This window comes from Jatropha curcas, chromosome 3 (genome assembly GCF_041381405.1).
Source record: "Jatropha curcas cultivar XTBG-Jc1 chromosome 3, XTBG_Jcur_1.0, whole genome shotgun sequence".
Lineage (NCBI taxonomy): Eukaryota > Viridiplantae > Streptophyta > Magnoliopsida > Malpighiales > Euphorbiaceae > Jatropha > Jatropha curcas.
This window is the reverse complement of record NC_143153.1, coordinates 4,961,995-4,979,060: the sequence shown is the minus strand read 5'-3', so window position 1 is coordinate 4,979,060 and position 17,066 is coordinate 4,961,995. Positions and strand designations below refer to the sequence as shown.

The 17,066-nt window shown below is 34.3% G+C and overlaps 2 protein-coding genes across 5 annotated transcripts; both read left to right on the top strand.

Moving 5' to 3' along the window:
• The first annotated feature begins 319 nt into the window (after positions 1-319).
• On the top strand, positions 320-6,835 carry LOC105643454 (vacuolar cation/proton exchanger 2). Of its 4 annotated transcripts, XM_020683191.3 has the most exons (13): positions 321-474; positions 783-851; positions 1,612-1,845; positions 1,946-2,013; positions 2,450-2,478; positions 2,819-3,015; positions 3,133-3,345; positions 3,907-4,038; positions 4,439-4,555; positions 4,672-4,725; positions 5,390-5,506; positions 5,769-5,865; positions 6,443-6,835. In XM_020683191.3, exons 2-13 carry the CDS (start codon positions 792-794, stop codon positions 6,475-6,477), a joined length of 1,353 nt encoding a protein of 450 aa, XP_020538850.1. In that variant the 5' UTR covers positions 321-474; positions 783-791; the 3' UTR covers positions 6,478-6,835. The 4 variants fall into 4 exon arrangements, with proteins under 4 accessions (XP_089574754.1, XP_020538850.1, XP_012083974.1 ...); XM_089718628.1 differs by lacking the exon at positions 783-851 and having other exon boundaries at positions 320-474; XM_012228584.4 differs by lacking the exon at positions 321-474 and having other exon boundaries at positions 489-851.
• A 1,479-nt stretch (positions 6,836-8,314) lies between these two features.
• Positions 8,315-16,610, top strand: LOC105643465 (RNA recognition motif (RRM)-containing protein). The gene is made up of 4 exons (XM_012228595.4): positions 8,315-8,508; positions 8,598-8,936; positions 13,166-14,370; positions 15,063-16,610. Exons 1-4 carry the CDS (start codon positions 8,506-8,508, stop codon positions 16,315-16,317), a joined length of 2,802 nt encoding a protein of 933 aa, XP_012083985.1. The 5' UTR covers positions 8,315-8,505; the 3' UTR covers positions 16,318-16,610.
• Positions 16,611-17,066: the final 456 nt, after the last annotated feature.

Below are 17,066 nucleotides of genomic sequence, written 5' to 3'. Positions count from 1 at the left end.
CTTTCAAATCACGATATATAATTTATTTAAAAATAAATTTTTAGATTGATTTTTATAAAGAATTTTGAATTAAAAATTTAATTTCACTGATAGGTGCAAATTCAAAATTTACTTTTGGAGAAATTTCCTCTAAAAATTGATTCAATGAATATCTAATTATATTATTATTATCTATAAAGAGTTCTACTATTTTTGAAATTTCACCGAAATTTGTGTTAGCTTTGTCATCTTCATCAATCATCATCAGTGACAGTTGAGAATATGAGATTCTAGCAGTGGAATTTTTATTAGTTGGCTCATGGGAAGAATTTTAGTATCTCCTGTAGAAACGGAGACGACGAAAATCAATCAATTTATCCCTCTCGTCACCTCCGTTTCTCTCTCTCTGATAATAGAAACGCAAAAGTAGAAATATCGCCTAAAATGGCGTTATCTAATGGTTATTATTGATAAACACATTTGTTTCAATGAAAGGTATCTGATAATCTAAACACCTTTTTTTCGTTACCAAAAATCTAAACACCTTTTTTCTTATTCTTTCTTTTTGGTTTCGGTCTTTATTTTTGATATCAAACATTGACTTCCATTCACTTGCACTTTCTCTGAAATTTCCTTTCTTGATTGAAAAGTCGTGCTTTTCTGCTCATCTTCTTAATTGGCTTGCGTTTAGCAGATTCAGAGACTTTTATAGGATTTATTTATTGTTTAGGCATTTGTGGTTTTGGCTATTGAGAATATGAATTGTGCCTGGTGATGGAATTGTTGTTGCTTTTCATGCTTAGAATCACTCCATGGCTAGCCGCACCTCAGAAAACGATACACCCATCATTCGATTCCATTCCAATCTTGAGGTTTGTTCCTCCTTTTTACGGCAAAAACAATTAGGTACATGTAGAGGGTTTGTTCCTTCTTGTCAGATTATATAGGTTGCTACTTCGTTATCAGAAGGTCGTATGGTTATGTCACCATTGCAAAAAATATTTAATTTCACCTGTGGTGCCTCATGAGTATGCATTAACATGTTAAAACCTGGTACTAGATTTTATAAATTTTGATAACTAAAAAAATGATAGTGACAACACATGAGAACCGAAAAAAAAAATTTTAAAAATATATAATTTTTCTGTCTTACCCTTTTCACTAGTCTTTTTTTTTTAGAAGAAAAATACTTGCCATTTCATTCACTTTTTTCTGCTCTTTATTTTTTTTCTATGCTCTTTTTCTTTGTAACCAAACAAACGTGTTTCTCCTTAAGGGTCACGTTTAAGAATCATTCAGAGAGTTAGGAGAGAGAATTTTAATTACGAATGTCGTCTTATCATCTTTTTATCATCGAAATTTGTAAAATTTAAAAGGTTTTTATTATTGTATAAATTGATGTTCTGGGTATTTTATGTTACAAATTGAAATTTAGATATGTTTACATACACCAGTGATATTTAGAGACATGAGTGCAATTGAGCCAAGATTTCTGTGAATTATAGATGACCTTTTTTGATCCTCGCAATGGAGGAAACCTTGTGCACTAGATGTTCATGCATTTTGAATGTGTTATTATATGCTTGGTTTTAAAAATATATTTAGTAACATGGTTTTATTTTGTTGCAACAGATGGCATCATTAGTAGATAAAGCTGAAGGAGAGTATGAAAATGAGAACCAAGAGAGTAAAGACTCAATCGGAATTAAGAAACAATTATCTAATAGTGAGTTAGACAGTAATTTTGGTGGGCCAAGGAACAGTGTGCTTGATAGCATAAAGATCGTGATATTCTCTGCCAAAATCAATTTGCTTATGCCTTCGGGCCCTTTAGCAATTCTTGTGCATCACTTTTATGGCACTCATGTGAGTTAGCCCTCTATTTTTTGTTCTGTGCTGAATTTTTGTGGTTTTTCAAATGATCGTGCTTACATTGGCTTTGTTATTTTATTTGTTTGTGTTTCAGGGTTGGGTCTTTCTTTTCAGTTTGTTGGGCATTATTCCTATGGCTGAGCGTCTGGGCTTTGCCACAGAGTAAGGTTTCATCAAATTTTTCAGTGAACATTCTTGTAAAAGTTCATCAAGGGGGAACACAGATGTTTAAACTTTAAACCCTTGACCTCCTAACTTATGAGTGCATACATTTTTTTGCTAGGTTGATAGTCTAATTGCATTATTTACAATTTGTGGTCTATTTATACATACAGACCATTAGACCACATTGTACTATTTGCTCAACAGATTCAATTGTTCCATTAACATTTATGAAAAAGTATAGTTCATATGTTACAAATGCTCCTAAGGATGAAATCATATGGAAATTTAATTTTGTGCTCATATGTCTAAACCTTTGAAGATTAAATGACTTGAAAATCTGGGAATCACATAAATGTCAAATGCATTTGGTTACTATAGTATTTATGTGGATAGATGAGTACCTAATGTCTTCATTGGCTCACTTTTGATGTAGGCAGCTGACTTACTATAGTGGACCTACAGGTATGTTATTGTTTATTGTCAACCTCATTATTTTCTCTGCTTGTAGATCTTTAAGTTTTCCATAAAGTTTGCTGTAAGATATTTGATGCCAGATATGCAGTATTGTCTCAGTTCTTTCTTTTTCTCTTTTAAAAACCCCCATGTCAACCCTGGCATCCGAGTACTGTTGTTGAACAAACCATCAATCTTTATATAATGGGAAGTTAAATATTATTTAAATTTTTATATATTGGTTCCAGTAGCTATATTAATGCCAGTCAATTGTTAGTCTAACATTTCTCCATGTTTAAAAGTTTTTCCTCCTTCCTTAACTGATAATGTCCCCATACGAATCCTACAGTTGGAGGACTCTTAAATGCTACTTTTGGAAATGCAACTGAACTGATAATATCAATTTATGCATTGAGAAATGGGATGATACGTGTTGTTCAGCAGTCATTACTTGGATCAATCATGTCAAATATGTTGCTAGTGCTTGGATGTGCATTCTTCAGTGGTGGACTTGTGGTTGTTGAGAGGGAACAAGTGTTTAATAAGGTATAGTCACCCGAAGCATGCCAAATAAGAAGTGTGGATTTTCTTTTCTTTATTCATTTTTTATTATTTTATATTTCTCACAACTTTGTTGATCAATTCTTTAAAATCGTTCGTTAGGGAACTGCCAGTGTGAATTCTGGTTTGCTTTTGATGGCAGTCATGGGCCTGCTATTCCCTGCTGTCCTTCACTCTACACATACAGAATTGCACTTTGGAAGGTCTGAGTTGGCTCTTTCAAGGTTTACTAGTTGTGTCATGCTCTTCGCATATGCTGCATATCTCTATTTTCAACTGAAGAGCCAGAAAAATCTTTATGTTCCTGTAAATGAGGTTGGTTTTTTCATTGTTCTATAGAATGTAAATGCTAGTGTTGCTTTCCTATGATTCGTTGCTCTTCTCTCTTTAGTCTCTAATGTTGGATGAACACTCCTACACACTTTCCTACTTTGCAAAAATGGAATTCATTCCATAATTAAATAACGATGCAAAATTTGACCATGTTTCCTTCATTAGGCATGAGCCTTTTGTAGTTCTAATGTTTATCTTAAGACACTCACAGGAGCAGCTATATTCATCCCTAGATTATATTCAATAACCTAACAAAAACATTTGCCTTGAGAGTAAACGGCCTTTTGGCTTCATTTGAAATTTCACCTTGTGATTAAACAGTCTGTTAGGACTTGTCATCAAATGGACTTCATTATTCAGACATATAAACACCAAGACAGTATAATTAGTGCAGTTTCTGTTATTTATCAGCTTATCTCGGTAGAACTCAAACCAGGCTTATCCGCTTGGTTTGAATATGAACTCTTGAAATCTTGCAATAGTTTTACTCTATTTTATTGGATATGATATTAAGGATTCATTGTTTTGATGGCATGAAATCAGGGAGAAGATCAGCCCTGGGACACAGATGGGGAAGACGCTCCTGAGATCTCAAAATGGGAAGCAATCACATGGCTATTTCTTTTAACCTTGTGGATTTCAGTCGTCTCGGAATATTTAGTTGATGCCATAGAGGTAAATTTAATTTTGTCACTTTGTGCCACACTTATTGGTGATTGATTTTCTGCTGTATCCTTCTTATAAGTTCTACCAAAATAATGGCAGAGGCAATTTATGAAGATGAAAGTCCATATGTTTTATTTGTTTGTGAAAGAAAATTTTGATTATATATAGAGAGAGTAGTTGTGTTCCTTATTCTCTTTCAATTGCTGGAGGAGTTTGTGCTTAACAGTGAAACCTCTGTCATCTATGTTTTTCATTTGCCCAAATTTCTATATATTAAGTACATCAACCCTCATTTTTTAGCATATGCAATGTTCTAATGTAATGTTTGCTAAGATTTATGCGGTAAAATGATATCTTTTGCTGTCACTCATTTTCTGCATGTTCTTGCAACAAACATGTGTCTTGTCAGGGAGCATCTAAGGAATGGAAAATACCAGTAGCATTTATAAGTGTTATCCTTCTACCTATTGTTGGCAATGCAGCAGAGCATGCGGGTGCTATTATGTTTGCCATGAAAGACAAGCTTGTAAGAATTCTTATCGTGCCAATATTCTGAAACAATTATTGCACATGGATAATCAGCTATAACTCCTCCACCCCGAAAACTGTTGCTTCTTTCCTAATTCAATCGATCTGCTGCAGGATCTCTCTTTGGGAGTAGCTCTAGGCTCATCAACACAGATATCTATGTTTGGGGTGAGTACCCAGCACCCAGTGAACTGTCCCCTTTATATAATTCATCAACCTTTGTCTTCTAGAATTGCATATGCACGTGTATGTTAATGTTTCCTGAATTCGAGAAAAAATTCAGTAGCTATAGATGTTATGGAACTTTTTTTAAGCAATATTTATTACTTATTAGGTTAAGAAACAGAGGATTCATCATAGTCAGTGGAACAAAGGAATTATAAAAATAAAAATTTTTTCTTTGTTATGCTCATTAGAATCCTTTATGACATAGTGTGTCACTTGAATAGGCTAAGGCAAAAAGAAAAATTAAAAGCATCATACATTTACAGAACTTATACTATAACGTGAAACCTGTCATTTTTTTTTTCCTCTTTAGGGAACGTTTTGCTTTTTACTGCAGTATTTTCATTTTAATTGCTATATTCTACACTTTTCTTCCCACCTCTTAAGATATCAACTGGACACTGTGTTTAGGCTGATAAAAAAAGAAAACGGTTGTAGAAACCAGTTCTAATGGTTCAAATCTGCTATTGTTCATGAAGCATTTTTATTTTCTCATACTGCATATTCTTGGCATACTCTGAAAGGAGTGCTGCAAGTAAATTTCTTTCATTTCACCATTGAGGGCTGTGTAGCCTCTTAACTCCTTTATTTTGGTTGATGGCTGCAGATACCCTTCCTTGTGGTCGTCGGTTGGATCATGGGGCGTCCCATGGACTTAAATTTTCAACTTTTTGAGACAGCAACACTTTTTATAACTGTCCTGGTGGTAGCTTTAATGTTGCAGGTTTGTTGTAAAAATTAGTCATTTTATTATATTCCCACTAAAAAATTTGCATCAATGGTCAATAATAGGGAAGATAGTCCTGGACTTACTGTCTTACATTTATAAGAGCTTGAATAGTATAAATTATTATCCATAAATGGGTCAAGCTTCAGATCTACATTCTTTGTTTATGGAGCTCATAATATAAATGTAAAAGAATATGCTGCAAATTTATATTACATCATGGTTTGTTCTTTACATATTTATTTTGCTGCCCTTGCAGGAGGGAACTTCTAATTACTTTAAAGGACTAATGCTCATCCTCTGCTACCTAATAGTTGCTGCAAGTTTCTTTGTACATAAAGACCCTACGTCTTCAGGTACGGTTGCCAATTCCAATCTGATATAGCTTTTGTATTGTAAGTTCATTATTTGCAGTCTGGATTCCCAAAAATACCTATACTTGTCCGGCTGGATTACAATTCTTGCAAATTGTTTACCATAATCTTTTTGACAGCTCCTAATTTACTTCCGTCGATCTTTTAACTGTTATCAGAAAAAAAAAAAAAAATTTCTGTTCATGTAAAGAGCATATTAACATCTTAGTATGAATCCAACTGATTTCTCACACTTATTTGCCAGAAGTTCAGTTAGATAATACAATGGACACCTTGATTGTATTTTATGATCCTGTCATAAATATTCAACTTTGCATGAACCCAGCTCTCGGTGTTGCACACGTTCAAATAGGTGCACACACCCGCACATGAAGCAAGCACACGATGCATGCTTGGATTGTGTTTTGTATGCTGTAATGAACTGTAATGTAATATGATTAAAATGCATTATTAGTTCAACATTTGGTTACATTACATTACGACATACCAAATGTAGCCCTGATGTCCTTCATTAGACTTCAACTTTTGATGTATACCTGACAACATATGATACTTTCAGATTCTGCAGCTGATCCGCCAAAACCTGCTGAATGATGAACTCATCAGGGGAATACGCTTGAGCTTCAGACATTGACATATCAAATGTGTGGTTTTGCAGAAAAATTTTTTTTGCGGAGCTGAAATTAATATTTTGCGAAATATTGTTTAAGTTGAAATACTACACATTTGCAATGTCAACTTCACACCATACTTGAATTGGCAGCTCCAGCTACCAGTGGATTTCATGTTGGTGTGAGGAAGATGACGACATATAGGCTTTAGCTTTGCTTCTTGAATTTTAGTGTAGGATTAGTAGTGAAAACGAATATGTAAGAAATCTAAATGATGTAAACCCAAAAAAAAAAAAAAAAAAAAAAAAAAAAAAAGGAAAGAAAAGAAAAGAAAAGAAAAATTTACTAACCCTTCTTCATGTTATTATTATTATTTTGCCTATACTTCCCATTATTATTATATCTTTGATGTTCTCTAACTTGTAAATGAGTTATTACAATAATTTCCAATAAGGAATTTGGATTTGATTTTCGTTTATAATATTTGAATGAAAATTAGTTCATTCTTTAATTAGTTAAAAGAATTCATTTGAAGTAGTTTTGAATGGTATTTTTGTAGAAGTTTCAAAATCATGCTCATTTAAATTATTTTTTTTCTTAGATCTTAATAAAGTTGAAGGGCAATATATCAATTTCCCCTCTCATGTATGAAATGATTCGATTTGAAGCATCTTCAATGACTGACTAATTTTTTTTTCGAGAAAAAGAGTCTTAATTATTCTATTTTAATCTTTTCTAAAAACCCATTACAAAAGAAAATAATTATAGATTTATTCATTATTCAAAAGAATGTACCAATAAACTTGAAATCTGGATTCAAGTGATAATTCACTAAACTTCAAAAATTAAATTGTAAATGACTGGTGTATGATTTTCCTGGAATATATCTTGAATAAAATAGACTGAAAAATGGTGCTATTGATTTTATATAAATGAAATTGTTAGCAAGCATAAGCATCTGGTTATAGAATCGCCGGTTTCGATCTTAAAATTATCGGTTCTATTTTGCATCGGTTTTAGAACCGCTGGTTTCAATTTTGCATCGGTTTAAAATTAAAATTAGATAATTTATTTCAAACTTCTTAAAATTCTTTTTTAGATTTGTAGCTTAAATAAATAATAATAGTAACAATAATAATAAATATTACTCTTGAAAAATAAATCAATATTAAAATTTATTTTAAAAAATTATAATAAAATAAAATAATTAGATTTTTTTTAAGAATATGTTTTTTACTTTTAAACCATGTCGGTTTCGGTTTCAAAAAATAAAGAATTGGAATCTAACTTATGTGCATCTTTCAGTTACAATTTAAAAACCAGCAACTATTAACCACAATTTAGTATTAATCTTGACCAATTCGATTCTGATTTGAAATCGAACTGTGGCAATAGCTAAGTAAACATATGTACTTATTAACCTTTTAGAAAAATAATAGTTCAATAATATTTTAAATTTCTTTGTTTTGGGTATTATTAATTATTTTAATATTATTCAATATTTATTTTTCACTCTCAATAATCATGTATATCAATTATTTATTTATCTAATATTTTATTAGTAAATAAAGATAAGTTAAAATTACTCAATAAAATATAAAATATATTATAATTTATGAATTTTTATAAATATCATAATAAAAATAAATGTATTTCCGATCATAAAAAATTTCCATATAATTATGATATTATTTGGTTAAATTGTTCTCCTATGAATAAAAAAAAAAAAATTTCATCTTCTTCCAAAAACAAAAAAAATATAAATAAAAGTTAAGAGTCAAAATATATTACTTTAAAACGAAATATTTTGTTTATATTTGGTATGCAGTCGCTAATACAAACCCTAAATAAAAGTCCTAAATGTATTTTCGTCCTTTCATTCCGAAACCAGGGAGTCGGATTCGATTCCAAACTCTCATCTTATCTTCACTAATCACTATCTTATTGTTTTCTCCCACTTCCATTGCCTAAACTCCTCACGCAACTCATCACCGGCACAACCACTGCCGCCATGGTCAGTCTTCTTCACTCCTTTCTACAAATCTCAAATTCCACTATTTTATACTCACTAACCCTCTTAATTTCTTGATATATGTCTCTTAGGCTGCCCGAGGAGTGGGAGGAGGAGGCAGAGACCGATTCCGAAGAGATTTTGGGTCTTCTTCTAATTCTCGCTTTGAAGACATTAATAGTAATAATAAGCGAGGCAATAATCCTCCATCAAGACATCTATGGGTAGGCAATTTGTCTCACAGTATAATGGAAAGCGATTTAACCGACCAATTTTTGCAGTTTGGGGAGTTAGATAGTGTGGCTTTTCAGCCAGGCCGAAGCTACGCCTTTATTAATTTTAAGAATGAAGATGATGCAATTGCAGCAATAAAATCTCTCCAGGGTTTTCCACTGGCTAGCAACCCGCTTAGAATTGAATTTGCTAAGGCGGTTAGTTTTGCCCCACCTTTTTCTGTTAATTTTCACTTTTGTGCTACTTTGATCTTTCGTGTAGTAATTGTGTCTATAACTATGTACTTGTTGTATGAGTTCAATTCAATTGATTGTTTTCTATCCATTCGAGTTTAGCCACCCATTGATCAAAAGTACAAAAGAACATTAATCTAGACGCTTAAAAATATAAAATACTTATTTGGTTATATAGCAGGATGGTCCATGACCATGAAATGAGATCCTTTCCATTAAACAATCAGCTGCAACACCAAACTCGATATCATCAAACTTCAGAATGAATGCACTGAAATTTATTGGGATAGTTGATGGCCAAAACTTTAGGAATAATGGATTTTACCCAAGTACAGTATATATGAAAACACATTATCACTTTGCTAAATGAGGTGCAGTAAGTGTGGTGTACTTCAAAAGAAGCACCACATAACAAAAATAATGGTGAACTACCTAAAGTTTCTAATTTACTCAATTGTCTGCAGCTAAGATTCTCACCAAAAATTTTCCCAGTAGCATTCCATTTTCAATTTCACGCCCATGTTGATGCATATCTCCACAGCATTGTATGCCACAACAACAGCAGTTTGTTTGTTCTAGATTGAAGTGGCTTACAGTATTTCCATGCTTGCCCCTTTGTTCTTGAGTGCTCATACCCTGGACTTTCATGTCAGTTGTAATTTGAGAATCTCAAATAATAGTACGATTTTATCAAATAAAATTAATTCAATCTATATGGTGATGGAAAAATAATTTTAACTGTACAAGTATGCTTTGTGAATCACAATCCCTTTGGGGCACAGTTATTTAAAGGTGTTACAATTTCAAGAGATTACTGGCCTATCGAATAAATTAAGAGGGTGGCAAACAAATGTCTCAAGGTTGATGGTTTTCTCTTGCTACATTTCGCACCTATCTTTCACTTCTAATATTGAATATTATTTTACCAAATGGAATAGTTAAAATTTGTGCATGTTTGTGTTTAGGATATAGATTATCAGCCAAATTTGAAACTGTTACTGAATTTCATCCTCTGTATAGGTTCTATTCCAACTTCGAATCTATGTAAAACATTTGGCAGAAGTGAATTAACAAATTGTTTCTTTCCAACAGATCAGTTAATTATTGACAAATTTCTAAGAATTGCTTTAACACTTGGTGTTCAGTTATTCTTGGATGTTTAAGAATTGAGTGAAATTGAATAGTTTCTTACTCTCATCTTTAATTCAAATTAGTTGTTATATACAAACTATTACCAACTCATTACATTGACATCCAGGTTTCTAATGAACCAGTAGGTATCCAACTATAACCATCTGCCTTTTCACTTTCCACCATTAAATTACAGTTATTGCAATCTAGCAATCCTTTAGGTCAAGCAAAAAATTAAACAAAAGTGGAGTTCTGTAGCTTGCAGGAGATGGTAACATGAGCATTGTATTGCCAATACATTCTCCCAATATAACTTCAATGCAACTAGCAGGGTATAAAGGAGGAACCTGTGAATTATTGATTACTTCCAAAAAATTTTTTAAGCTTCTAGTCTATCCTCAACGTCTATTTGCTCTCACATGTGTGTCAAGACAGCTCAATTGACAGTACTTAACATTAAGAAAGTTCTCATCACCTGGAAAGTAAGATCATGAAGCAAACAAAATATCTTGAAAAGAGCACTGTCTTTTTGCTTGTATAAACCTGCTAACTTACAGATCTTCCATGCATGTTAATACATCATTCATGCAACTTCTTAGAGCAAGAAATGATACAAATCATAGTTATGTTTTTAAATGCAACACCCTAATTTGGTGCAATTATTAACAGCAATGCCCTCTCTAACGGATACTTATGAATCTTGTCTGTCACCTGAAACTACTATTTTAGAACCAGAGAGGTTGTATGCTTCATTATTCTGATGACTATAATTCATCCTTAAGTAAATACACAATCCTAGTATTACCCAACAACATTGTGTCTAGCACAACAATTGAGTTGGACAAGCTGATTGCTCCTTCCATATTTTTTGGTCTGTCACCATAGTCGACTCATGTCATTATCAGCATATTACAGTGAGAAATGTGTTTTACCTAGGTTTAGAATATTAATCTTCAACCCAAGCTTTTCGGTTCATTTAATTGGTTTTTGGTAACACTGAAAATTAGATATTGAATATTTAAGAACTGAATTTTTTAACGTCGAATAATATAATTGCTAAAATATATGAAATGCAAAGTTAGTTAAGAGCTTAATGACATTCTATTTTAGTATAAATTTTAAGTTAAAATTTTGACTTATCATTTAAGTGAATTTTAGCTTAATGGAGATGTATAGGTCATATGTGGATAAATATTATCAAATAACCTGTAACTACTAACTATTAACTATTACATATTAAATTTTAACTATTCACACCATCTTAGCTTTGCTACTAATTTATAATCAATTAACTGCTCATTGAGGTGTTGAGATGGTAGAAACCTACAGGTATCATGTGTTGGTAATAGATTTTGCTTGCCAATTGTCTCAGATCCATTTCCAGAGCCCCTAAAATTAGGGTACTTTAGTTTGTATTTTAAAAAATTTGTTGGGGTTCATTCATTAGAGAAAGAGAGAGAGAGAGAGAAAAAAAAAAAGAAGGAAACCATGTTGTAATATGATTGCATTATTTTGAAATAGATGTATATATTGTTTGCATGGTAAATGCTATGAAGTATGAACGATGACAATAGCAACACAGAATTTGTTTTATTCCTCTAAAATGCTGACGTCCTCACTTTCCTTGGCATTTTTAGTCTGTGGTTTCTGGGGAAGAAATTTCATTCTTGTATATGTCTTCTTGAAAAGTCATGTTATGGTTTGTGTGCATACGATAACAACAACAGCAGTAGGAGCAAAGCTTTAGTCCCAAACTATCAGGGTTGGTACATGAATCCTTTATTTACAAAATCGATCTGATCAAATTAATAGCAATGCAAAGAAATGTACAAATCAGAAAAAATTTGAAATACTTCTTGTAGATAAAAATTTTTGAAAGGAGAATTTTAAGATTATTTGATATATTAATAAATAGAACAAAGCATAAGGTGGGCAATGCTCGCTTTGTAGTTTGATGCTGTTGAGTACAATTTTTCTTTCTGATTCTCAAATAAGTTTGGTAATCGTTGTTATTTCTCACTGAGGGGAGAAAGGTCAGGATTATGGATGTTTTTTCTTCTTTTGGGGAATGAGTAAAAGTTCTTGATTATGAGCTCATCACAATGTAATAGGTGTATTATTTTGGTGAAACAAGTATCTAAAATCGTTATTTTTTATCAATATGGCCACACTGTGCTTATTTGGTCATGTAGAAATCCCTATTATTATCTGCAGTTCGGAAGCCTTGGAGATTTAGGCTAATTAGTTTGCTTATTATGGTTCTTCTGTTTCACAACACCTCTTATATGTTGAATAATCAAATTACAAAACTCACACACACACACACACACACACACACACACACACACACACACACTACATCTATGATCATGTATTTGTAATCTAGTTTGTGATGATATTCCCTAAACCAGGTAATCGCAAAAGAATTCTTTAAGTCTAACATATGAGATGGCTTTATTTGTAATATAATCAACTCTAAGGACGATTATTGTCTGCTTTTGTCTAAATCCTAGTCAGAAAGCTTTACTCTTGCTTTCAGCTTAGTTGTCATTCATTGTTCCAAGTCTTTTTATTTAGTCAATCTTCTATATTTTCTTGAAGATTAGATTTTTGTTCAATTTAATGAGAATAAAATTGGATTTCAAAGAAAATGCAAGCTATAAAATGCTTTAGATATGGTAGCTGCGGAATTTATAATTGTAAGGGGCAAGCCATACAGTTGTGACATTCAGTCCAAGATATTGAGGCATGAACCGGCTATTCTTCATTATTCATTAGTATACATTGAGCAAGAAGATTCCCTTAACAATTATCTAAACTATGATTAGCGTTTGTAGAATTAGTAAGTCTATTCATGAGCAGAAGTTTGATCACGTGTCACTTTGTAATCTTTTTGAATGCATGTGGTAGTGTCAAGCTTGGTCAACAACTCAAGTGCACTGAAAATTTCCCTTCAATTTATTCATTTTCTTTTTAATATTTTCAAATGGAAATTGAATTAAAATTTGACTAAAAAGTGAGGATTGATCTTCTCTCTCACCTGCGTGAGATTCTTATCTCAGGAGAAGTCATCAGCACCATCACGGGATGAAGATTACTTGCCACGGCGGGATGAACAACGTTCTGGATTAAAAGGATCCCCTTTCTCACAGAGGGACTCTAGATTGCGTAATGCTAGTGGCCCTGACCCTGCTTATGCTGACAAACCCAAGATAGGCGATAAAAGTGCAGAACCTAGTGAAGTGTTATGGATAGGGTTTCCAGCCTTATTGAAGGTAGATGAAACAATCTTAAGAAAGGCCTTTTCACCATTTGGTGAGATTGAAAAGATAACCGTATTCCCAGGTCGTAGTTATGCTTTTGTTCGGTTTAGGAATGTAATTTCAGCTTGCAAGGCAAAGGAAACTCTTCAGGGAAAATTATTTGGAAATCCCCGTGTACATATTTGTTTTGCCAAGAGCGAAGGTGGCTCATCAAGCAGTGGAAGGATGCCTCTCTCACCAAATTACAAGTCAAATGGTCAGTCAGGAGCTTCTGTGAACATTCGGCAGGATAGGAATTTTGGAAGTTTAACTGCAGATCCCAGTGTCAGATCTCCTCGTTTAATGTCAAATTTGGATCCAGATCCTGGTGTCTATGGTTTTAACAGGAAGGGTGCGTTATATCCTGGTGGAAGCAATACATTAGATAATTGGAGGTTTGGCGAAGAACTTGGACCACCACTGGATATTTATGAACGCGGAGGCAGTCCTACAAGAGAAAGGGGCCCTCACTTTGATGAATTTTCTCAGAGATTTCCTCAGAAGGCTTCAATTTATGAAGAACCATGGGACTTGCCAGAAGATTCCTATCTCTTCCATGGGTCCAAGAAATTGAAGACTGCCTCCTTTCCTCCTGACAAGGAGCTTCCAGAGTATCCTTTCTCTGACCTAGAACAGGAGAAACGTGCTTTTCCAAGAGCATGCACTGATTTTCCTCAATCTGAGCTGTTGGATAAGAACTATGGATATAAACCAAACTCTGATCTTCTAATCCCTTCTTCTCTTCCTCGTGGAGAAAGGAGTGATCACTGGAGAGCATCTTATGACAATTTCCAGACTGGCTCTGGTTCTATGCCTTCAAATCCTGTTGAGAGGAAAAGATTCACTCCTGAGCCTGAACAATCCTCTTTGAAGTTGTGGAAGTGGGAAGGAACTATAGCAAAGGGTGGAACTCCTGTCTGTCATGCTCACGGCTTCCCTGTAGGAAAAGCCCTGGACATAATGTTGTAAGTACTGAATATCTCTTCTTGTCGGCTGTTGATTAGTAACTGTTCACCCTTTTGATCAGTCATGTTGGCAGGCAGACGCACTCCACTAATGTATTAATTTCTAATTGTTTTGTTCTATTTTGTCTATTTGACCTGGCAAACTAGGTGCATTAGGGTCACTGGGTATCCAGGAAAAAAAAGTGTCCATTTTGATTCTCCATGGCTGCGGCATGAGGCAGTTAAATATTTGCATTAGTGCATATCTTGCATTTTGTGCAGAATTATGGCTGGCTTCTTGCATCGATGTTTTGCTTTTGGGTACGGCGCCATTGTTGAATGATGGTATCGGTAATTTTTTCCATGACCAAGTTTGGTAGAAATGTTAATTGCCTACACTTTAAACTTTTATGTTTTATTTGATATGAAGTGCTATTCTGTCTAGTCCTTGCTAACTTTGAGCGAATTTGTCCTGATATTTAACTTTATTCGGATCTATTCTGACTTTAACTTCTCTGGATGCTGTGTTTTTAAAATGTGATATTTTAGAATAAATGAGACAAATTTCATTTTAAGATCATATGCAGACATGATGAATTTCCTTCAGACATAGATAACCATATCGGGTATTTTTGTGATTGTTATTAATTTTATTGGATATACTAGACTCAAATTCTGAAATTCACTATTTAAAAATGATATTTATGCTCCAGGCCTGATTTTCTGGATTGCACTGCAAGAACAGGTCTAGACATGCTTGCAAAGCACTATTATCAAGCATCTTCTGCTTGGGTCGTTTTCTTTGCCCCTGCTAGCGATGATGACATTGGGTACTATAATGAATTCATGCATTATCTCGGGGAGAAGCAGCGTGCTGCAGTTGCTAAATTGGATGATAAGACCACTCTGTTTCTTGTACCTCCATCTGATTTCTCAGAGAAAGTACTTAGAGTTCCTGGCAAACTCTGTATTTCTGGTGTTGTTTTGAGGTTAGAGCTTCCTGGTTCAACTTTCGGGCCTCTTCACCATCCAAACGATAAAAGGGATGCAAATTTGTTGCCCTTTCATGGGGATGCACCATATGCCAAGCCACCTACTCCTTCAGGTCATTTTCCTTCAATTGGATCACCTTTTGGAGATTTGGGAAGATCAGGAGGCGATGCATCTTTTTTGAGGGATGTGGGTACATCAGGTCTGCCTGCAGCATTTTCAGGTTCAGCTCATGGTGTCAGGAGGATTCCTGATACGTACAATGATAATAGGCATGATTATCCACTCCAACCACGGGATCCAGTGCCTGCTTCCAATTGGTCTCCTCACCATCCACCTGGTAACAGAAATGCACCATTGCAAGTGTCCAATACTGCAGTTGATCCTGTTGTCAAGGATCATCGCGCCGTCATATCAAGGGCAGTGCAAGATGATGGCTTAGCACATTATACTGCTGGCATGCCAAGTATCCCATTGTCTGGAAACGGCAAGCCATCCCTTCAAGAAAACAAATCTTCAGTTCCTTTGTCTTTGCCTATTGCTGGCCTGCAACCACAACAACTTGCACAATTGGCATCATCTCTTCTTGGGCAGCAAAGGCAATCTGGGAGCAGTCCAAATATATCAGTAGGGGAAGACGTTAGGCGGATGAACACAATGAATCAGTTGGAGAACCAATTAAGAACAGCACAAACACATAGTTTACAGAGTAATCAGGTAGGTTCTGAGATTTCAGCTTCTCAGTTCAGTCAACTGCAACAGTTGCAGCAGCAGCAGCAGCAGGCATCAAATGTGCCGAAATCAGTACCAGTCCCAGTTCAAAGAGAGGTTCCACAAGGGACTTCAGGTAATCCTCAGATGCAAAGTGCTGGTACACAAGAAGAAGCTGATGCAGATCCTCAAAAGCGTCTGCAGGCAACATTACAGCTGGCAGCTGCTCTTCTTCAACAAATCCAACAAGGAAAAGGAACTTCTTGATGGTGGGTGCCCAATTAACAATATAGTGGTTGAGTGGCTAAAAATGTTTAGATATTTCAAGGAATTGCACATAATATATCCCAGCAAGTATTGCTATGTAAAAATGGTTAGTCATACTTCCATTCGTCAAGTTTGCTGATTGCTGCTGCTGTAATTTGCTATAACTAGTGCAGCAATGTGCGCGCTACTAGTGAATTTTCCTTTTGACTGATCTATATTAGCAGAGTCTTCGTTGCCTTGTCAGAATGCTGAGCATTTTAAGCAGCTTTGTTCATGGCTGCATGAACTTGTCAGATCTTTTAGTTTTTTAATTTTATTAATCTTTTTAAGATTAAAAAAAAATGGTCATACTCTTGATTGGCAGCAGAGTGCAGAGGTAAACACATCAACATACGCACAAATCCTGAAGTGAAAGTGTATAACCCTTCACCTTTTAGTCTTTAGCAGAAACAAGGTTACAAAAAAATTTCGATAAGAATTGTCCATAATGCTCTCAACAGATTCAATGTAGTAGATTTGCCATAATATACACGGTAAATTTTAGACATTTTATGAAAGAAATGAGCCCAGGCCCTTTAAGCTTTACTCAAGAAGGCCGAAGACTGCTGCTAATTTGGTGAGTGATCCAAGAAAACAGGGGAATAATTCAAGGAATGAGAATGTAACACCTGTCACAATAGGTCATGATGAGGGTATCAGGCCAGTACAAGAAGGCAAGTGAGGAGAAGGCTGAGCATCTTTTTGGCAAA